Below are 23,667 nucleotides of genomic sequence, written 5' to 3'. Positions count from 1 at the left end.
ATAATGATATGAATCCAATTTCATAAAGGACAACAAATTCAAGTAAGGGAAAAAAGCTTATATCTAGGCATGTCAGAGAAACTGAACAATTATGAGGAAGAAGATGTAAGTACAAAGTACTTTTAAAAGGTGGATTACTTTCAAAGGAATATAATTTTAAAGATTTATTTTTAGTTTTTAATTATGCACATGTGGATTTGTGGATGAGTGTAGGTGCCTGCAAAGTCCAGAAGAGGTCATTCGATCCCCTAGAGCTAGAGTTGCAGGCAGTTGTGAGCCACAAACCACAGGTGTGAACTTGGGTCCTCTGCAAGTGCAATATGTGCTCTTAACCACTAAGCCATCTCTCCAGGCCCATGGGAATAAAATTTTCAAAGTCTAATCTTATTTAGCAAACTTCTCAAAGGCAGGAAAGAAAGCAAAGAATTTTCAAAGTAATAGAAAAAAATACTTTTAAAATTTCATACCCAAATTACTGTTAACGTAAGGGAGACATAATCCTATTAAGAATCTAGCCACTGGCCTTATGGAAGCCATCTTACCTCCTTGTGGATCTTGAAAATTTAGCAAATACAGAGAGGCTGGGTCCTGGTGATACTTTCCAGCTTCTGTATGAGTCAACCTTATTCCTAATCTCATCATATGTTGGGAGATCTCTGTTATGCAAAGTTGTAAGCCCCTTCACACCGGACAGCTCATGCAGCTCTGGATTAATGTGCTGTGGGCTCCTTTCATAGCGGGGTGTCTTCCTGGCATCTTCCCTGTCTCTCCTTTTGAAGTGTCCGCCACCAATGCTATAGCATAAACATGGCCTTTGGCTCTGAAAAGATACCATGCCTTCCTGTTTTCAGACAGTCTGGCAGCCTGGCAGGTGCTCACCGCCACATGTAAATGGGACATCCTAAAAGTACCTATCGGCTAAAGCTTTTACCACTACCCCCATGGTATAAAATATCCTAGCCTTCTCTTAATATTGGGATTTTGGATCAGAGACTGGGTCCCAGAGATTGGGTCCCAGAGAGAATAAAGCTGTAAGCACAGACTAAGCCGAGCCTTGAGTCTTGTGTACCGGCAACCTGATTCCCCCGGAGGGCAGCACCTTCCGTTACCGACCCACGGATATCCCAGCTTTCGCCGTCTCCGTGCCTCTTCCCTTCCCTGTGGGGTTCAGTGGCCAGGAACCCTGCAATCCTGAGGAAAGGTACACAGGTGTAATAGGGACGGGATTCCAGCTGGACAATGCTTCAGTAGCAGAGCAAGCTCCCAGCACCAGAGAAGTTACGACAGCCACCAGCTGCCGTCACTCCCAGAGACGCGGGACCCAAAGCAGCCGCAGGGAAAGTCTGCAGATCCGCCTTGCCACTCCTGGAGCCACCGCTCCCCAGAGCAGTCTGAGGACCCGCAAGGAGTGAGCGCACCCTACGCCCAGAGAGAGCGCAGTCCGCCCATAGTCATGTATCTCCATTACTTAGTTTTAAAATGAAAGTGGCTCTGGCTAAGCAGTTAGAATTCTCACATCCCAGAGTGACAGGACCCTAGTCACTTTTTCCATTTTGTTGACAAATTAAAACAATGGCAACATTTCTCAGCTCTTGAAGAAATTCAATTACTGTTATCCCAATCACATTCATGTTTTCATGATACAAGTCACAGGTGGCAGGAAGCAGCACCTGAATGTAAAAGGCTTCTACGACAGACAGCATTGTAAGCACTGCACTGGCAGGAAAGGACAGAAAGGTTTAATGGACTCTGGCAGAAAAACTTGCTGTTTAGAGCAGAGCTTTCCAGATTATTATCTGAACGTAGTCTTTGCAGTCTTTGCCAATCTACAACTTGCAGACAACTAGAGCAATGCTAAATAAACTTTGCCTAGAAACATGCAAAGCGGAGGTTCCATTGACTCCTATATAGAAATCCCAAATTTGTCTGCTTTAAATTTCATTTCAGAGCTTGAGAGATGGCTCAGCAATTAAGAGCACTGGTTGCTCTTGCAGAAGACCCAGGTTTGATTCCCAGCACCCATATGGTGGTTAATAACTGTTAGTAAATCCAGTTCTAGGGGATCCAACACTGTCTTCCGACCTCCACAGGCTTTGCATAACACGGGAGTACTTACATACATGCAGGCAATATACTCATACACATAAAATACTTTAAAAATTCATTTCAACATCTCTTTTTATTGCATAGGAGTCTGTGCTTCTCTGGATTCAATTTTGAATCAATTATAACACCTGTCTGATCTCTTCATTAATGCACTGAGGAAACTCTTAATACACATATCCATATGACACTCATGATTTTATCCTTTATGAAAATTATCCTTTCCCATCCACAAAAACAAGATGGTATCTCCAAAAGAAACCATATTTCTTATGTCATCCCCAAAATCAGTTTCTTAAATCTAATCAGAAAGGTTCAGATTTCATTAAAATACAAGAAAATAACAATCTAATGGGAATTGCCACAGATGTTCAACAAAAAGTAGCTGCCATACATTCTAATGTTTTATCGATCATATGTAAAACAATGGTATCCTTAGCATATTAGTTAGAGCAAGATAAAAGGCCTCTTTTGTGTTGTTTCAAATACTACCAAAGGAATGTCCAAATTCCATACATTAATCTAGTGCTCTTTGGTTTTGTTTGTTTGTTTTGTCTTTTGAGACAGGGTCTCCCTGTAGCCTCAGCTGGCCTGGAACTTGCTACATAGACCAGGTTCAACCTCAGTCTCACAGAGATCTGCCTGCCTCTGCTTCCTGTGTGCTGGGAATAAGGGTGTGCACTATCACACACAGTGCTCTGTATTTTTGCAAGGAGGGAAATGGGCTCAGAGGAGCTGAACACTGACCACACTCTACACTAGTAATTACAAAAGCTTGACACTGAGGCCTCTGTCCAAAGGCACAGCCTAATTCCATTGTACCATGCCATCTCTAGACAACAACTGTTTGACTAAGTCTCAAATTTAGACTGCAAACCTGTTTGGTATCCACTACCATACTTACAGAAGTTTACCTGGTAATAACAGAAAAAAAGTAAACGTTCTACAGGTAACTATAGGCATTGTGCCAGCCTGTGTTTGTTTTGATGACACGGAAAAAGAAACAGTCTTGCCATCTTCAAATGACTCACTTAAAGAGTGCAAAAATCATGTATGGCTAATTACCCTAGGAAATAAACCATTTCTGAATTTTCAAAGCACAAAATTGAGCTCCATGGGGCTGGTTTTCATTAATTGCAAATATCCTGCATTTTTGCAAGACTTCTGTGGGAGTTTGAAAATATAGCTGTTTATTAGTTTCACTCATTAAAGTTCCACTTACACACATATCCTAATGACATCATTAGTATACCATACTCCAAATAGCTCATACCAATTATGATAAATGACCATAACAAAAGAACTTCACAGCTTCACAATCTACAATATGAGATTCCTAAAACTACCACATCTTTAAGTCATCATGCCCACATAAGGATGTTTAAATATACTTCTATCAAAATTCAGCAAATTAACCAAACTACAGTGTTTGCCCCCTTCATCCATTCACAGGTATAAAGTACTTACCCCATGCTCCTTAGCTGCTGTGACAACTCTCAGGAGGACATCTTCCTCAACAAAAGGTCTTACAGCATCATGGATAACCACAACTTCTGGCTTAGTGAGTTCGGAGTCTGGCTGATGCTCTACCAGGGCTTTTAGTCCATTAAAAATTGACCTGTGGCGTGTCACTCCAGCCTCAGCTAGTGAGATGCGCTTGTGCCCATACTTGCGAATAATGCTTTCCATTGCTTCCATGTTCTCTCCCGTTACTGCAACAACAATGTCCTTTATCCAGGGTACTCTGCAAGGAAAGCATGTGTGCATTTCATGTAAGTGGACATTTAAACATTTAAAGCTCACAACAGAAATTCCATTACAGCACAAATGAGTATCATATATCTGAACAGAGAGGTTGAAAACTAAAAGCTCAGTTTTTATGCATTTTATTAGCTCCAGTAAAAAGGTTCATGAAAATGAATCAGTATGTATTTTACATGATAGATAGAGGTGGTTTTTATCGCTGTATATATTTTGCATGACATAGGATTTAAAGTGTGAAATATCATATTTTAGATATGTTAGATTTTTTTTACTTCAATTAAATGTAAACAACTAGAGTACCAGTAAATTGCCTGAGAAACTAGACAATAGGAATATAGTTTAAAATTTACATTTTTCCCAATACTTTCTCCCTCAATAGGATAAAAACAACTCAAAGCACTTTTCTATTCCAAAAGTGGGTTGTCTCAAGTTTGATGAGCTGGCAACCAGCCATTCAAATATTAAAACTGGGTAGCTGATCACACACAAACATTGGCCAGAGTGAATGTAGTCCACACTGTTGACTGGCTCTGGACTCAAAGACATGTAAGGGCTTTTGAACACCATCACTAGGCCATGAGTGTCCCTGGGGACTTGTGTGTTCCACGACCACATCCCAAATAGGACAGCTGCCTTGGACCCACAGTACCAGTTCTGAACAAAGATCACTTAAAACTTTTAATGTTTTATATGCCAACTAAAGATTAATTTTAAAATTAGAAAAAAATTATTGCCCTATGAAATCCTATGTATTTATGCTAGAATAAGTAAGTCCCCAAAATAGATGAAGTAACCAATAGCTTAAAAAAGTAGCCACTTAACATGCACTTTTCATTTTTAACTAATGTAGTCTTCATATAATATCTCTATAATGTCTCACATATTAGAGATAAGTATATATTTTTCAGTATAGAAATATTATCTTCCTATATCACAGTTTTATTCAAAAAAGGACAAGACTGAAAAAGATTCATTTTTCTCATTGACAATACAACATTTTTTTCCATCCTCTAAAGTGTAGGCTCCATGGCAGAATACACATGTCTGTCTTGTATACTGCCTTATGCCAAGCTCTCTGTAGGTACTCAATAAATGTTTATTGAATGAATAAATGGCTACTAGTGTAACTTCTTATAACATACTATAGAGACAATGATTATGCTCCCCTACATTTGTAGGTTGGTTTCATTGCTTCTCATCCTTGAGGTCCCCAATTACCTTTCCATTTTATCAGAAATTTCAAGATGACATCAATGACAAAAACAGTGCAATAAAATAGATTGCCTAGAACAATCTCTAGTCTTTACAAGCAATAAAAGACTCTGGAATAAGACTGTAAATTGTTCTTTGGTTTGTTTTCCAGCCCATTCCCCATGCCAACTACCTCAGACATGACAATTCTAGAACTTACACTATCCTAGCAGTGTCAAATCTATGCTGTTCCCAAAGATCATATCAACTGGCAAATGACAAGTCCTCTTCAGTGTGTTTTCTGGCTCCAGCTCTACTGCCACAGCTGTGACCCACAACTTTTTCTTGTAATGTCTTCTGTCTGATAACTTAACAAATGGGGTTCTTAACTGTCTCCTTCTCAGCTTACACCAACACAATCTGTTCTTGCCACTTCTGGATAAACCCTCTTAAGTACAAACCCTAGGGTATCCTATTAACTCAGTCACAGCCGTTGAAGACCTGACCTCAGCCCCTATCCAACCCTAGATTATCCTACTGGGAGCCCAGCCCTTAAAAGACTGACCTCAGCCCCTCAGCACAAAGTGAGCTTGAGGCTAGCCTAGAATAAACAAAAAAAAAAAAAAAAAAAAAAAAAAAAAAAAAAAAAAGAAACTCTCCTCTGCCACAACCCTCTTACTCTCATGCCTAAATGTTCCCTGAAGGGAGAGTGTGATTGTGTGGGTCTGAAAAGTTCCTCACAGGCTCATGTATTTGAATGTTTGGTCCCCAGCTGGTAGGGCTATTTTAGAATATTGTGGAACCTTCAGGGCAGGAGGCATGGGTAGCATTACTGACTGGGTCACTGGGGACAAGCCTTTGAAAGTTAAAGCCAAGGCAGCTTCCAGCGCAAGTTCTCTGCTTCCTAGTTAGGGTCATGTGAGAAACCACAACTGTAAGCTCCACCACCCTGAAGACCCACACCAGCTGCACCCACCCCATAACAGGCTGTATGTATCCCTTGCAACTGTGAGCCAAAATAAAGCTTTCCTCCCTTCAGTGGTTTTGATCACAGTTAATGAGAAAACTAAGATAGAGGCATCACATCCTCTTACATGCAGGTCTCTGTGCCATTCTCCCTGGTTCTCCATCCTGGCCTCACCCCTTTTTCTCCTCTCCCACTTACGCTTTCCAGCTCCAGGCATAGCCTGTTCCAGGAAACCTGTGACCACAAAGTTGAGTAACAGGCTGTATGTATCCCTTGCAACTGTGAGCCAAAATAAAGCTTTCCTCCCTTCAGTGGTTTTGATCACAGTTAATGAGAAAACTAAGATAGAGGCATCACATCCTCTTACATGCAGGTCTCTGTGCCATTCTCCCTGGTTCTCCATCCTGGCCTCACCCCTTTTTCTCCTCTCCCATTTACGCTTTCCAGCTCCAGGCATAGCCTGTTCCAGGAAACCTGTGGCCACAAAATTGAATGCATCCTCCCTTACCCTCTGATTCCAGAAACTTATCTCCCAAAGATTGTAGAGCATCATACTGTACTCTGCAACTTTCTATCTCCATTAGGCTACCAGCTCTCAGAAAGACAGTACCCCTAGAACCTGGCACATTCTTCACTTCTAATAACTTTAGTAATAGAAACTGCTGAAAAATATGGAATGTTTGCTAGCAGCCATGGCTGTGTTGAGAATTTTTCCTATAATATCTCAATGACCAGCTCTCTGAAGTAAATTGCTTTAGTCTACTTGAGGACACAGAAAAAATCAATCATGCAGGTATAAAATGCAGGAACCAGGCTGTAACCTCAATCTGACTTTGGAGCTCGCACCATTAACCTCTGCAAATGCACTAACACTGTCTCAGAGCAGGAACACACTGTGGAGGAGAGAAAACATTATTCTGAATTATTCTAAGATTTTTGTTGCTGTTGTTACTAGGATTGAACATTTAACATTGCTTATTTTACAGAAAAATAGTCAATTTCCTGTAATTTCTGATAACTCAAGCCAAAGGAAATTTTCCTTCATCCACATGTTCATTGAGCCATTCAATAAACATTAACTAAACATCCAGCATATACCGTATTCTACAGTAGGCACGTGAGACAATAATGAACAGGGGATGAGAGAATTCCCTAATCACAAACCATGTTAATAAATGTCTATTAAATGAATAAAGAGAACTTCTGAGTAGTTGGTCCAAAACTGCCTTTATAAGATATTATTAAAAGCAATCAAACATGTCAATTACTTAATGTGGCATCCTGTTACCTTCTTTTTAACAGAGAAGGTGTACCTAGATCAGCAGCAGGATTTTTCTGGAAGGTAAGAGATCAACTTACCCCCTAAGCTTTTTACCTTTGTTACTTTTCATTGTGTAGTACCCCAGAGAAATCAGTTAAGATAACATTTTAAGCTCATGTTGCTAGTTTTAATGAAAAATTATGTTCAAAAAATACAAAAGAATCAAAAAGAAAAATGAAGGGACGTCACCTGACATAATAGTCAAATATGTGTTTGATTATGTTATGCATAGCTCCTAATTTTACCATCTAGACTGTTTTCTATTTGGAACAAAGCAAAGGCAATGTAAATACAAACAAGTAAACTTGTGGCCTTAGATGATTTCTAGACAATTTTATTAGGTTTTAAATATAACGGGTTTGTTTTCATTTGGTTTTTAGAGATAGTATCTTATACAGGCTATCCTGAAACTCACTAGAGTAGCCAAAGCTGGTTTCAAACTCATGGCAGGCCTCTTAACTCAACCTCCTGAACGTTAAATTTTCAGATGTGAGCCACTAGGCTCAGCTTTAAAATATTTTGTACCACTATTTTTCAAATTCTGTATTTCAGGACCCACTTGTGCATCATGAAATATATATCTAGTATGTCAAAGCCAGCATTGTTGACTAAGTTAAATAGAAATTAGAGCAGAATGAATATCCTAAAATGGAGGAAGGTCCACAAACAATAAAAGTTTAGGAAAAAATACTTCATACTGCTCAAGAGGTAACAGGCTTATTATGCCATTTTGTTCAGCAAGGGAGGATACACCCAGGACCTGCAAGCAAGGCTTTATAAGTACTGTTTGTGTTTCAAAGGATTTATTCACATTCTTTTCAAGTTATAGAATTAAATTTTAATTCTGTAAAAGACTTTTAATAATATAAAATCATGAGACTGTAAAAGACCTTAAGTACCTCACACAGTGCCTACTGAACAAATATTTGCTGAATAGAAGCATCTAGCCTACCTCTGAGCTGAAAACAAGTCCACACCAAACCCTGCAGCCCAATTCTATCAAGTTTTCATGATTATTTCCTTCCTAGCACATTCCGTAGCAAATATAAACTTAGCCCCAAGCTCCATAACACCTACAGCCATTTTGAGGAGGAAATATAATATCTCAGAAGTTATTTTCTCCTGGAATAACCAATGTTACTTACAAGCATACTCTGCTCAGATAGTTTAATGGGATCAGTTGAAAACAGAACATTTAAACAAATGCTTATTTTAAAACATGGAGAAAATGAAGCCCTGTTAATACCTACAGAACACTCTCCTCCAGGGTACAGCTCAGTCTTAAAGGACAGTGGCAGCTGTTGCTCTCTAACATGACTGTCTTCATGGAAACTTGCCCTCAGAATTACACTGTAGCCACTGTCTACAGATTTCCTTCTCTCCGTGACCATCCTGATGTTTGGGGACAAAATATTGAGTTGGTATGGTGATGGGCTGGTTCCTAATACCTTAGCAATATCAAGTCTCCTTACTATGGCTCAAAAAGGCTTCCACAGTTATTAAGTCCCAGAGCTACTGGTTTTAGTCTTGTTTTTAAGGGCACGCAGAGGGGTCTCTAATCATATAACCTGTACAAAATACAACAGATCTATTCCTTCCCTTCACTTAAGACTCATTAATGAAGCCTTAAGTTAAAAACAAAGATACAATGAAAGCTATAAGTTGAAGTTTTCAATAATAACTAAACATGGACCTCTGTTGATTTACAAGCAATAAGATAAGAAGGAAGTTGAATCCCAATCACAAGATTGAGTTTCTGATATATATACACACACAGATCCACAGTACTGGTTTTTCTCCAATTCATGTGTTAGAGCAAGACTAATAATTCACTCTGACCAAACTACAGAGACTGAGCCTTCGACTGGAATGCCAATTTATTAATACACGGTGGCTTACAATTGAGAAGTCTGGGATGCTTCTTACCATTTGGTCTTCTTCCCATAGATTTATATTGGAGGCAAAATTATGATGTTTTGATAAGCATAAATCACATCAAGGAACAAGTTATCTTAAGCAGGGTCTTCCACTTAAGAAACCTCAAGGACTTTAGGAAAAGTGAGGTTGGAACTCTGGTAGATCTACTGACAGGAATTCCCACCCCACATCTATAAGCAGCGGGGAAGTTCACCTAATTCTTAATTTGTTCTTGTATCATCATGTCTTATTTTTTTAAGGCTATTCCACACTAAACAACCCTACTAAATAACATTTTCTTTCCTTATATATTTGAAACCAGAAATGAGATTACTGGCAAGAACTTTTAGTTCTATGTCCCCTAGCCACCAACTCCACTTTTTATGTCTTAAATTTTAAAAGAGAAAAAACAGAGCTTGACCCCTCTGTGACCCAGCCATCTGCAGGTTTCTCCCAGCAGACTCCAGTCTATGTCAAGTCCTTAAACATTCCCAGGTACAGAAAAGGCTGTTATCAGAAGAGGGAAGGAAACGGGCTCTGGCCCTGAACTGAATGAAGTTCATTAAACTGTCAAGTCTGTCCCATGATCACTCCATCCCCCCAGGCAGGACATAACTAGTGAGAACACTGCTTCTCCAGTCAGGAAGATGAGTGTTCTATCTGGTCCCCAAATACATGTTTGCACTTTGCTTCGGAGTTGTGCTACAGAGCACTTCTTCCTTTGGAATTTCAACCAGCCCCATCTCAAAAAGATTTGGGTTACTTGATTATGGAAATTCCCTGCAGCAACTTTTGAGGGTCCCATGTCAGTGGTAGTGAAAGAATAAAATACTTTCCTACTTCAGATCCAGGGAGCACATTTTTCTAAACAGCAAAACTTAGACACAAGTTAATCAACTGAACTTAACCATCTGTCAGAGCTTTATGCCCTTAACAATAATACCTTTGTCACATGATTTCCTGAGACCAAAATGCCTTGTAGAAACTGATGTCACAAAGCAATAGTTACATAAGGGACTAAGTCTCCTGATCTCAGTTTAATCAAATGAAAAAAGCAATCAAAGCTCCCTAAATCATAACCTGTTATAATTTATTCCAATTTCCCCAGTAGGTTATTAGGATTTCAGGCTGCTGTGATCAATTAAGCGAAAATGGAAAACAAGTGTTCTTTTGCTTTATTTTCCATAAACAAGGCCTTTCCAAACATTCTTTTACATTAAAAGATTTCATTTTTAGTGCCCACCTATCTCAGGCGGCCTCAGAACATGCAAAAATGCAAATTAATACAAAACGTTTCCCATGGGAAGAAATGTAAAATGGAAACATGTCTACAGTTCTCTCCATGCAATTACCAACCAGACAAAAATCCTCTACAACTGCCTGCATATGTGCACTGTGTTGCCAGAAAGTCTGTGGTGCTAGAGCTTTATAGGTGTGCGATTGATAAGATGGTCTGATGAACTTCTTCCCTACTATCCAGGGAAATGGAAGGCAGAAGGGTAGTAACTGGATTTTTATGTCTGCCTGAGTTTCACATGTAACCATTGGCCTGATTAGATTAATCAAGGATGATTATAGCCCTTTACACTTTCATTTTTCCTAATGACAATATTCAGAAATGAAATAGTCCTTATGAGAAATAACTTTGGTCCTTTGGCTTCTGACGTGTATTGGAGATGAGAGAGAGGGCTGCCTTTCTGGACAAAATGCCAAGGACAGAGGTTTTAATTTAAATGCTCCTCTAAATGCTATGAATACTAAAGGACAGCATCCATCCACCTTGAAATGTAACCTGTTCGCTCAAGGTTTAAGACATCACCCAAACTCTCCAATTGACTTGAAAGGAGCTTAAACACCTCGCAGAACTAGGAAACCTTTATAATCCTGCGGATTCCTACTCAGTCCCATTCCAGCCCCATCACAGCACACCACAAACATGCCCCTTGCATCTTTCCGGTCCTCCTGACACTGTTCTGTTTCTGGAACTGATTGATTTCAATCTCTTTCTAGGGGGTACTGGCTTCAATTTCACCCTCAAATCCCTTTCCTCGATTCAAATGCTGGGATTAAAAACTGCTCTTCTCTCTATATTCAGTATCAGGTATCTGGCCCACTCTGTCTCACAGAAGACGCTCCTAATGTGTGGGAGTGAAGGAAGTTACGTGCCTAGGAAACTGGAGGTGCGTCCAAGGCACTCCAACGCACGCATGCGCGGAAGCAGTGAGCGCCAGCCACTCCAAGAACAGCTTTGCATTCGGCCCCACCGGGGCCACAGAGAGAACCTAGTGTCCCTTAGTCCTAATGCCCTGCAGAGTCCAGCTTCCCGGCCAAGCCATGGGCTGGGAGCGTCCCGGCTCAGAGGGCGCCAGTTACCTCTCCAGGGCCTGCAGGGTGTAGCTGATGAGCGGCCTCTCCAGGACCGGGCAGAACTGCTTCGGGGTGGGGACGCCCATCCTCTCCCCGCAGCCCCCGGCCGGCAGCACGGCGGCCACGGCGAAAGGGCAGCTCCCGAGCTCGGCCACTGCAGCACCCAGGCGGGATACCGAGGTCGCGGGGCCTGAGGCGCGCGGGCCGCTCAGGCAACGCCCCGGCTCTGCCGGGCTGCAGCGCGGCCTGGGCTCCATGGGCGCGGTGGCGGGCGGTGCAGCCGGGAACCGAGTGCCCACACGGGCTCAGGCCCTGGGCGGCGATCGCAGATGGAGCAGCGGGGAACCAGCACAAGGAGAATCGCCCGGCAGCCCCGGCCTCTCCGCTTCAGGTCCCGGTGCGGATCTCGGAGGTCCACTCGAGCCTTCCTGTGTTGTCGGCCTGCTCCCGGACCCCGCGCACCCAGGCTGCTCCAGCTTCCTGCTCTTTCCGGTCTCCCTCCGGGCAGGCCCAGCTCGGGGCGCCGCAGGAGTCCGTACACACCTAGGGGTCGCAGACACTCAGCATGCAGGGACCTCTCCTCCCCACTGTAAGATAGGTAGGAAAGAGTTGGAGTCAGCAATACAGGACCCAGAACGTGTGCACACCTCGATTATCTACGTTTTACCCTCCAAAGCACTCTGATTACCCGAGAGTGGACAGGTAGATTGGCCAGTGATAGGACACATCAAAAATCCAAACTGTGAACCGGACGTGGTGGCGCACGCCTGTAGTCCCAGCACTTGGGAGGCAGAAGCAGGCGGATCTCTGTGAGTTCAAAAAGACCCAACTAGAACTCTTACAGAAGAATATTAATATTGTATAGTATCCTCTGGTTCTAGACTATAAGAACAAAAAAGTGCTTGCTGTGTACAGACATAATTTAAAAAAAAAAAAAAAAAAAAAAAAAAAAAAAAAAAAATCCAAACTACAAGGCTAGTTCCCAAACTTTTCTGTACTTTGGAACTACCCAGGCAGTGTATCTCTGAAGTTTGTATTCCACCTTCGAAATTCAGAATTTGATTGGTCTAGAATAGGCTTGGGCCATAGAATGTTTTTAAAGTTCCCCAGGAGATTGTAATAAGCAGGCTGAAATCAATACATGTCTCACTTTAGGGAAACCCTGCATCGCCATTTTTGTTTAGAGAGGAACAGAACGCTGAGTAACTTGTGTAAGACTGCCCAGCAAATGGCAAGGCAGCCTTAAACCCTTCTTTGTTCAGAAGTCCTACCAGAGTTGAGGCATTCCAGGCTTGACGAATACCTTGCCTTATTTAGTACTGTGTTTGCTGGAAGAGTTTACTGTGGAATATAATGGGGTATTTGGAGTGCCAGATCTCTATTGTATTCAGTCGCAGGAATGCAAAATTCATGAGAACAAGGCCTTGCTTTGCTTTTTCATTTGGATTGTATGCCTAGCTTCTGGAATGTAACAGAAGCTTCACATTTGTTGAATGAATTTCCGATTGAATAATGACAAAATACATAATTAATTACCCATTTCTATTATCAGTCTTCACCCGTCAATAGCTAAATTAGATTCGTAAAAAAAAATCACACATTAAAATTATCCAATTATAATATTAAATCTCATTATTTTTATCCAGTTTGCCAATTTAAAGCATACAAAAATAAAAATTTTCTGTTCCTATCCGCTTTTTGTCTATTATTAATAAAGCACTGTCCTGCTTTTGTTACTTTCATTATGACTAATGGAGAGCTCCTGTGGTGACCGAAGTTTGTGAAATTTAGATGACCCTTAAATGAAAAGAAAGTATGACTTATTTGTATTACAGTGTTTGAATAATTTCTTTCCAGGAAACAGAGAGAATGACTGACTGACTCCAAGAGAGCTCTTTGTAGGGAGTTAGGTAAATTTGAATGTGTTGTAACTTGCTCAAGTGAGACACTAAAGAACACATCACAACAAAACGTGAACTACGAGAAGGAATTTGTTACTTACACGTCCTTGAAAGAATAGGGGTGCCCAGGAAGCACATTGGCAAGTCCACTGACAGCACTCAGTCAGCAGGTGGAGAGCAACAAAGGCAGAGAGAGCCAGGAAACACTCCTTTAAAGTTCATAGCTTTGGGCCTTCTCAAAGTGGTTGTGTGCTGGTTAGGTTTTTTTTTTTTTAATAAACCTGAGCAAAGGGGACATTAGTGTTCCATGTCTGTGATGTAAATAGGTTTTAGCATGTTGGGGTATGGTTAGGGTTGGAGTTTGAGATGAGGAATAAGTGGGTTATATAGCAAAACACCCACAAGATAGGGAAGATTTACAAGAACATACAAGAGGATACAAGAAAAGAAACCCTTGTATGCTGATTGTGGGAATGTAAATGAGAACAGCCAGTAGGGGAATTGGTATGAGGTTCCTCAAAAACCTACAAAGCAAACTACCCTGTGACTGAGCTGAACTACACTGCTCTTGACTATATACCCTAAAGAAATGAAGTCAGAATACAACAGAGATGTATGCACGCCCATGAAGATATGGAACCAGCCAGGCAGAGATGAGTATCATATGTTTTCTCTCATATGTGGGGAAAAGAGACCTGAAAATTGAAGGAGGACTAAGAGGGAAGGGATCTATGGGGAGGAAGGGAGGAGGAGATGGTAGAGAGGGTAAATATGATTCAGCACAATATTTGCATTGATGAAAATGTCATAGAAACCTATTTGTTTTTTATTAGGATAGTTTGTTTTATCAATTGCTATAGAATCATTTTCTGTAATCAAATCCTGAGAAATTATAGTCTTTCTTAGACCATCAGTTTAGAATTTTTCTTAGAGAAAATACATTCATTTTAGCCTGTTCAGTAAGAATTCTTAGATCTTATAAGCTGCATAAGAACAAAATCTAACAGATCAACTGGTAGTGAATAGAAGGACAAATTATTTATACATATACATATGTGAGAGAAGCAGTGTTTCTTGCATATATATGGACATATTAACAATATTTCCATTTAAGCATACTGTGAGTAATAGATGCAATTTCCTTTTATTTTGTACCAACTTATAGCAACCATCTTACATAAATATCAAGGATCTGGGGCTATTGCTTGGGGCTAAGAGCACTTGCTGTGTGACATAGGTCCTCAGCGCCAACCCCCAGCACCCACGTAAAATATCTAGGCATGGCTACATGTGCCCTATAGTTACAGAACTAAATATAAAGAGTAGAGAAAATAGTGAAAACTGCATGACAGAAGCACCAAATCACATCTAAAGGCAAACCCATTAGAATCACAGCAGCTTTCTCAACAAAACCTCTAAAATCCAGGAAAGTATGAATGACCTATTCCAAGCACTTAGAGATAATAATTGCCAACCCAGATTACTATACCCAGCAATCCAGCAAAGCTATCTGTCATCATTTATGGAGAAAAAAATGTTTCCACAATAATAGCAAACTAAAGGAATTTCATGGCCCCCAAACCAGCACTACAGAGGATACTTGAAAGAGAGCTAGGGAGATAGTGCAGCTATCTAACCCCTGTGGGGGTGGGCAGCAAAGGGAGGGAACAGGTGGGTCCCTAGAGCTCCCTGGCCAACTACTCAAGTAAGCCAAGTAAATGAGCTCCAGATTCAGTGAGAAACCTTGATTCAAAAATAAGGCAGAGAAAATTCTTCAGCTTAGTTTGTTAGGCCCTCCACCTTGCCCCTCTGCCTCCTGATCTGCCTGCCACAGACCTTCTTACCACCCTGGTAAGTCAGATCCTGCCCACTGTGCTTGATTCACCAGCACCTTGAGAAGCTTCACTCTTCTCTCTGCACTCTGTCCCCCTTCTAGCCTTGGACCTAGGCTGGCTTCTGCTATTCTGCCTCAGATCTCTGGGTGAGCTTCCCAACCCAGACCTGCCCACTACAACCTGATCCCCTGCCCCCAGACTAGCTCAATTCTCCAGGTTAGTTTGTTAGACCCTCCAAAGGCTGTTCCCACCCCCACCTTGCCCTTGGCCCCTCTCCTGATCCACCTGTCACAGACCTTCCTGCTACCCAGACATGTTTACTCTACACCATTCATCAAAGAATCTTCTTTTGCAACAGTTCCACAACTGGTCACACACATAATATATGTCTGAGAGATGCCCAGCCCTAAGTGACACTTTTACAGCAGAGCCTCTACACCTGAAGCTCATTGATTGTAGCAGAACAGGAGGTTGAGAGAATACTAACAGATCTCTCAACTCTCACCAGAGAAGATTCCTCATACAAAAGGGTGTGATGCACACAGAAGGTCACAACGGGCCAAGTTTTAGAAAATAAGAAACTGCAGAGTGCATGTCCCTAGATAGGATTCCTATATTAAACTTCACCCACACACAACTCAGGGACTAGTGCAGAAGAGGGTGAAGAAAGGTTGTAAGAGCCAGGGTTGGTGCATGAACATAAGGGAGCAGAGGCTTTCAGGCCTCTGGGAACTTGCTCATATAACTTGTAACAAGGGTGACAGCATGCACAAGACCATGCTAACTCAGTCAGACAAAAACCCAACATAGAAGTGGGGAAATGGGCAGCAGGACCCAACTTTAGCCAAGGAACCATTGGCAACTGATTATTGAAATGTCAGGGAGAGTAGATAGGCTGAGTAGACTCCACTGATGAACTTGAACCAAGGGACATCTGGGTACAAATGCTTGACCAGATAGGCCTTAACATATGTGAAAGAATGCATGAAATCTAGCGTGGAGGCTAACGGGAGTTGTAGATGGGGGATTAAGGTCTATTATATGAAATGCCAAAAACTAAATTAAAAAAATATACATTTAAAAAATAAGGCAGAGAGTGACTGGGGAAGATCCTTGATGTCAAATTCTGGCTTCTACATGTGCATAAACACATGAACACATATACAAATATACACACACCAAAAAAATGATACTTGAAGGAATCATTTGGACTAAGGAGAATATAAACACATTCATGAGACTACAGGAAAGAATAAATACTAGAAGAATAGTTAAAGAAACAAAACCAACAAAATGATAGGAATCAGCACACTTTTCAATAATGGCTTTGAATATTAATGGACCAAAAGACACAAGCTAACAGCCTAGAGTGGAAAGCATGATCTCTAATTATTTGCTCAAAGACATATACCTCCCCCTCAAAGACAAATGCAACTTTAGGGTAAAAGGATAGAAAAAAGTATTCCAAGCAAATAAAACTAAAAAATAAGCATGGGTGGCAATTAGAGACAACAGGCTTGAAGCCAAAACTAGTCTGAAGAAAGAAACGTGGCTTCATACTAAGAGGACATTGTCATTCTAAACATATATGCACTGAGCACCAATTCACTCAATTTCTTAAGGCAGACACTATTGGATATAGAGACACAGATTCACCTTACCACAATAACAGTGGGTAACTTCAATACCCAACTCTTACCAATAGATAGGTCATCCCAAGGAAAAGCAAACAGAAAAGCATCTGAGTGAAATGACAACATATTTCAAAAGTACTTGCAGACATCTCTAGATTATTCTATCCTGATACCACAGAAGACACATTCTTCTCAGCAGCCCATGGAATTTCCTCTAAAATAGATCTCTTCTTTTCAATATATATTTTACTGAATTTTTATGCATTGGCATGCCATACAAAAACATATCATTTATTAGGACACAAAGAAAGTCTCAACAAATTCAAGAGAATTAAAGTAATTTCTTGTATTCTATTTGGCCACAAAAGGATAAAATTAGAAATTTACAGCAAGAGGAAACGGACTATGCAGAATCTCACGGAATTAACCAATACCTATTGAATGAAAATGGGGCATCAAGGAAACCAAAACAGAATTTTTTTAATTCTCAGAATTTAATGAAAGTGAAAACACAGCATGTCGAACCAATGAGACACAAAGAAAGTAGTCCTAAGAAGGATATTGATAGTCACAAGTGCCGACATTAAAAAAAAAAAATCAGAAAGATCTCAAACAAATAGTAATAAACTGTATGCCATGGAAAAACAAGAACAAGTCATGACCCAAATCAGTAGATGGAACAAAATAATAGTGAAATTAAAGAGCCAAGCAAAAAATACATAAAGAGTCAAAGAAACGAAAAGTTGCTTCTTTGAAAAGATAACAAGCTGACAAAATCTTAGCCAAACTCACCAAAAGAAACAAAGAGAGGGTCCAAAGTCACAAAATTACATGCAAAAAGAAAGACATTGCAGTAGATACCAATGAAATTAGTAAGCAGATACCAATGAAAGTAAGTAGAATAAGTAAGTAAATCCTAGTGGAATTAGTCATTTGGACATACCTTAAAATTTTGTTTTCTACTGAGTTGGAAAATCTGGAAGTAGGGGAATTTCTAGACGCATGTAGTCTAACAAGATTAAACCAGGATTATAAAAGCAATTAAAGCAGATGAACAGGAAGCAGTGAGGTTGAAGCAGCAATAATGATTATTAAATCTCTAACTTTAAAATAGAAAGCCCAGACGAAGTCACTGCTAAATTCCACTGCATATGAAAAACCTACTGCCTACACTACACTAAGTGAGGAAAAGCCCAAAAATTTTCCACTAAAATCAGCAACAAGACAAGTATGTTTACTTTCTCCACTTTTATTCAATGTAGTGCTTGAAATCTTAGCTGGAACCATAAGAGAAGGAAATGAAAGGGTTACAAACAGAAAAGGAAAAAGCTAACAGTGTGATTCTATATAAAAGAAACCTCAAACACTGTACAAGAAAGCACATAGATCTGACAAAAACTTTCAGGAAAGTGACAGTATACAAAATTAATACACAAAATCAGAACCTTTCCTGTGTATACTGAGAAGAAAATTCCATTCACAATTGTTTCAAAAAAAAAATACATGGGAATAAAACTGACCAAGGAAATAAAGATCTCTACAATTAATCCCAGCACTTGGGAGGCAGAGGCTGGCGGATCTCTGTTGAGTTCAAGGCCAGCCTGGACTACATAGTGAGTTCCAGGACAGCTGGGGCTACAGAGAGACCCTGTTTGAAAAAGACCAAAAAAAAAAAAAAATTAAAACACTGAAGAATGAAATTAAATAAAATATTAGAAAATGGAAAGACCTTCCATGCTCATGACTTGGAAGAATTAATATTATGAAAATGGCTTTACTATAAAAGCAATCTACAGGTTCAATGCAATCCTCATCAAAATTCTTCAAAACAAGTAATAACAATATTGAAATTCTTATGGAAGCACAAAAGGTCCTGGATAGCCAAAGCAGTCCTAGCAAAAGTAATAATGTTAGAGGTATTACCATACCTGATTTCAAGTTGTACTATAGAGTAATAGAAAGAAAAACAGTATGGCACTGGCCCCTAACTATGTAAATCAGTGAAATAGGAAAGAAGAAGGAAATACAAACTCACATAGCTACAGTCACAGATTTTCTTTTTAAAAAAGATGCCAAAAATAGACACTGGAGAGAAGACAGCCTCCTCAATTAACGATATTGGTAAAATAGGGTACACACATACAGAAGAATCAAACTGCTCCCTATCACCTACTGTGTGAAAATCAGCCCAAATGGATTGAAGACCTTAATAGAAGATCTGAAACTCTGAAATTTTAAAATACTGTGAAAATTTTAAGTACTGATATAAGCAAAAATGACCAGTTACTCAGGAAATAATGCCAATGATCCACAAATGGGACCTCATGAAATTAGAAGGCTTCTTTACAGCAAAAGAAACAACTGAATGAAGAAACGGCCTACAGCATGGGGAGAAATCTTTGCTAGCTATACATCTGGCAGAGGATAAACACCTAGAATACAGAAAGAACTCAAAAAACTAAACAAGAAAATGAACTACAAATTCAGAAAACTTGTCTGGGAACTATTGGAGACTGATCACTACTGGGCAAGGGAGAGTAGGCCTTACTTACAACCTCTAAATAGGCTGACTAGAATTCAGTGGATGAATTGGCACCAAAGGACATGGGTATAAATGCTTGACTGGATAGGACTTAACATGTATGACTGAATACATGAGGTCTGGTGAGGTGGTGGGGGAGCATGGATGGGGGAGGGAGTCTAAATTTACTTAAGAACGGTTATATGAAATGTACAAAATCTCAATAACAAAATTTTAAAAACAGTTCACAAAAGACGAAGTACAAATCCAATCAACATATGAAAAGTATTTTACCTTATAAGCCATCAAAAACACAAATTAAAACACACTGAGATTCCATCTCAACCTAGTCAGAATGATAGTTATTAAGGAAGCAAGTAACAACAAATATTGTGAAAAAAATGGACAAAAGAAAACCCTGATCATTTCTAGAAGGAATGTTGATTTGTCCAATAGCCGTGGAAATCAGTACAGAAGTTCCTCAAAATACAAAAACTTGACCTATCATTAGATCCACAATGCCTGCTGGAGGCACTGAGGAACACTATGAGATTGCAGCTACACATAGTGGTGTGGAGATGGGGAGCAGTGGAGAGAGAGAGAGAGAGAGAGAGAGAGAGAGAGAGAGAGAGAGAGAGAGAGAGAGAGAGAGAGAGAGAGAGAGAGAGAGAGAGAGAGAGAGAGAGAGAGAGAGAGAGGAGAGGCAGACAAAGAAACACACACACACACACACACACACACACACACACACACACTGGTGTTCTGGGTTCTGGTAATCACTTGTAAATTCAACCATTCATTTATCAGCACCATGATATCTTTTCAAAATTACGATCCTAAACAGTACTGAACTTTTGCTCCCCTTTGTGCCTCAGCCCAGTTTCCCAGGGCAGGGAGGTGTTCACATTTGACTTTTGCTTCCGTTTCCAGATATAGGAAAAAGTAGAGTCCTTTGACACCCAAAGCTGTAAGCTCAGATAAGACCTTCCTGTTACAGTTTGCATAGATTGTGATTTTATTTTGGGAAGAAGAGAGAGCCTTTTCAGTAAAATGGGGATTTGGGGAGTGTCTATGACAGCAGGGGAGCCCTTTCTGGCTCTTGGGTGTGCTTTTAAGTCAGGACTTGGGTACTGGGCACACAGTCACACAAAGCTTCCACTGAGTCAATGACCTCGAGGTTCTAGTCTAGAGAACTGGAAGAATGAAATTCATGGGCCACAGAGAGGGAGGTTTAGAAAGAAGTATTTTATCATGGGGAGTTTGAGAGAAGGAAAGAAGGCAGAGCTCCTGGGCCTGGGATACCACGGAGGGTCACTGTGTAGAGTTAATAAGGCCTCACTGTATGGGAGCATGGCGTGAACCCGTCAGTCCAATTTCTTTCCAGGTGTCCAGGTGCCTTGCAATTTCAGTCACATCTTCAGTACGGTTTCCAGAAAAGGGGAGCTTATTTAGGGAAAAGAGATACAGAAAAGCCAGGTGCTCTTCCCCCTACTCCTTCCTGGCATTCCTGGCCTCTGGCTGGAGCAGAACCAACGATTTTGGCTTAAACACTCTGGCTTTTAGCTAAGGAAAAAATTGTTCACTTTGGGGGTCCTTTATCCTAATTTGCCTAGCCGATTTCATCTCTCTCTTGTTCTCGCCAGTGCTGCTGTGCTAAGCAGCCTCCAGGTTTGCTCACTGGTTAGGCTGTACTTTGTTTGGCAGGGCGCTACGCCCTGAGCTCCTTGTGTTTTCTGATTTCCCTGGTTCTTTTGTTTACCCCCACCTTTTGGCATGCTACCACCCTCTGCTCAGTGCTCAGGTGTTCCTCTCCTTTGTTCTGCTTTGCAGAGTCTCTGAGTTTTAAGTCTCTGTTCACTACTGAACACCAACGCCTTCCCAGTCACCCACCTGGAAGGCTAGTGCCTTCTCCGCTGTTTCTATTCTATCCCTGGGAAAAGCTGGCAGTTGCTGGGTGCTTCTAATCCATCAACTTGGAATCTCTGTTATTTTTCTCATCTTCAGTCCTGAAGTAGTTTTATGTTTATAGTAAAGTTAAGAAGGTACGGAGATTTCTATCTACGCTCTGCCCTTGCTCTTGATGAGGGATGTCCTCCTGCCAGTCAATATCCCCCGACAGAGTGGTGCATCTATCATGCTGGAGTATCATTATAACCCCTTCTGTTGACTGTAGGGTTCATCCCCACAGATCTTGTCTAGTCATCCCTCTTCCTTGTGATCTTCTGAGAGTTCTATAGTTTTGCATTTTACCTTTAGGAAAACTTTTGCGATTCTCATATAATATATTTTGATGGTTATCAGATCTCCTCCCTTATCGTACCTCCCCTTAATGCCCCTACTCAATTTAATGTTCTCTCTCTCTCTCTCTCTCTCTCACTCACTCTCTCCCTCTCTCGCTCTCGCTCTTCTTTGTGTGTGTGTGTGTGTGTGTGTGTGTGTGTGTGTGTGTGTAGTCTAATTTGTCTCCCCAGATGTCCTTCAGTGTGGATCCATCCACTGGAGCCTTGTTAACCTACCAAGACTCACCCACTTGAAAGAAACTTCTTTAAAAAGGGTTTTCAGCAGGTTGTTTTAAAAGGTCAAAATCCCAGCTTAGAGGGAGGATGCTTCATTTTGCCTTTGGCTAGGGGTGTTAGTGGCCATCATAACTGAGTAAGTAGAGGAAATAGCCACATCTCAAAACATTAGCAGAAAGACAGTGCTTGCACAGGCTTGTTCAAGCACTTACCCCCATGATCCAAGAACCTCTAACAAGGCCCCTGTCTTAAAGGTCCGCAGTACCTTTCAGCAACAACATGCCAGGATCAAAGCTTTAACTTCAAACCCTTGGGAGACACAATTAAACCATAGCAATGGTATTATGCCTTTAATTTCAAATTCTACTAGTTAATTGATGGTACACAGAAAGCAAATTAATTGTTTTGTACTAACCTTACATTCTGCAACCTTCATATTATCATTTATTAGGTACAGTTATATTTACTTTGTAACATACATAGAGATGTCCACCAAATGAAATTGGCTTTCAACTTTGCATCTAAAAGACTGAAAACTAGTTTTAAACACACACACACACACACACACACACACACACACACACACAGAGTTGATTGACATGTCAGTATATACAGATTTTTTTTTTTCAGGGTTAGCTAACTCAAGTATAATTAGCATAGCAGTCAGTCTCCTCTTTCCCAACCACACTTAACTGCTGTGACTCCATTTCTAGAAATGAGTTGAGGTGTTGCTCACAAATGCCAGAAAAAATAAATTATCATTCTTCAGTGGGCTAGAACCAGAATTTCTGTAAGGCTATGAATTTTAATTCCATTATTAACCTCTGACTTTTAACTTATTTTTATGCACAAGAAAAGTGATAAACAAATTGAGGTCTTTCTATGGGTATTCAGATTGAACAACACTCATAATACAATTATTCTCTTTTATTTTCTTGGTATATCCTGCAAAGTTAATTATCAACCCTCTCAGCTGGCTACTTTGTTTTTCCTGTGCACCTTAAAAAGAAAACAGTAGTGACATTTTACCTTTAGCAGTGAAAGATAAACTTGTTAGTGTATTAAAGTTGTTTGTTAAAATCTTATGTGTTGTTTTTATAATTTCAAATGACATAATTTACATATCATGTATTATATAATAATATATATTCAGTACTGCAGTAGTCAGAGAAATGTACATTTTAATAACCCTCCTTAAGCAATTCCAGTATAGGTATGAAACAGACTTAAATAAATATTGAAATAAAAAGAATTACGACCCCATTCATTTTATATTCAATTTGATGTGGCTATTTCTTACAAACTAGAAAAATATCTATAAAACCATATATGCACTTTTCCACTTTTTCTGAGAGTTATATACAAAGACAAGCAATTATTTCTGAGTTTGATCCTGCACTAAGCTGGGTAGGGAACCCAAGGTGGTGTACAAGCTTGCCTCGGTAGAAACATCATTCAATTTCATAACCCACTAGTGGTAACAACAGGAAAAATAATAAACCTATTTTACCTAATCCCTTTCATATGGACATCAGCTACCACCTCAATTAACTTGTTCATCTGAGTTAGACCTCTCATTTTAAATCATCTATGCCATATTTAACTATGAATTGCTTCTTTATGGCTTGGA

The 23,667-nt window shown here is 40.2% G+C and overlaps 1 protein-coding gene across 1 annotated transcript in view; it reads right to left on the bottom strand.

The window, feature by feature from the left end:
- Crppa (CDP-L-ribitol pyrophosphorylase A) overlaps positions 1–12,449 on the bottom strand; it is a gene marked incomplete at its 3' end in the record, with an annotated part of 84,643 nt that extends 72,194 nt beyond the window's left edge. Inside the window, exons 1-3 of the mRNA XM_008837609.2 lie at positions 12,319–12,449; positions 11,637–12,217; positions 3,571–3,847 (exon numbers count right to left, since the gene is read on the bottom strand). Of these exons, the coding sequence (XP_008835831.1) occupies positions 3,571–3,847; positions 11,637–11,887 (528 nt within the window). The remainder of the gene's footprint in view (positions 1–3,570; positions 3,848–11,636; positions 12,218–12,318) is intronic.
- Positions 12,450–23,667: the final 11,218 nt, after the last annotated feature.

The sequence above is a fragment of the Nannospalax galili genome, unplaced genomic scaffold (genome assembly GCF_000622305.1).
Source record: "Nannospalax galili isolate Female #2095 unplaced genomic scaffold, S.galili_v1.0 scaffold719, whole genome shotgun sequence".
In the NCBI taxonomy this organism is placed as follows: Eukaryota; Metazoa; Chordata; class Mammalia; order Rodentia; family Spalacidae; genus Nannospalax; species Nannospalax galili.
Note: the sequence above shows the minus strand (reverse complement) of the source record. Positions and strands in the feature narration are given on the sequence as shown.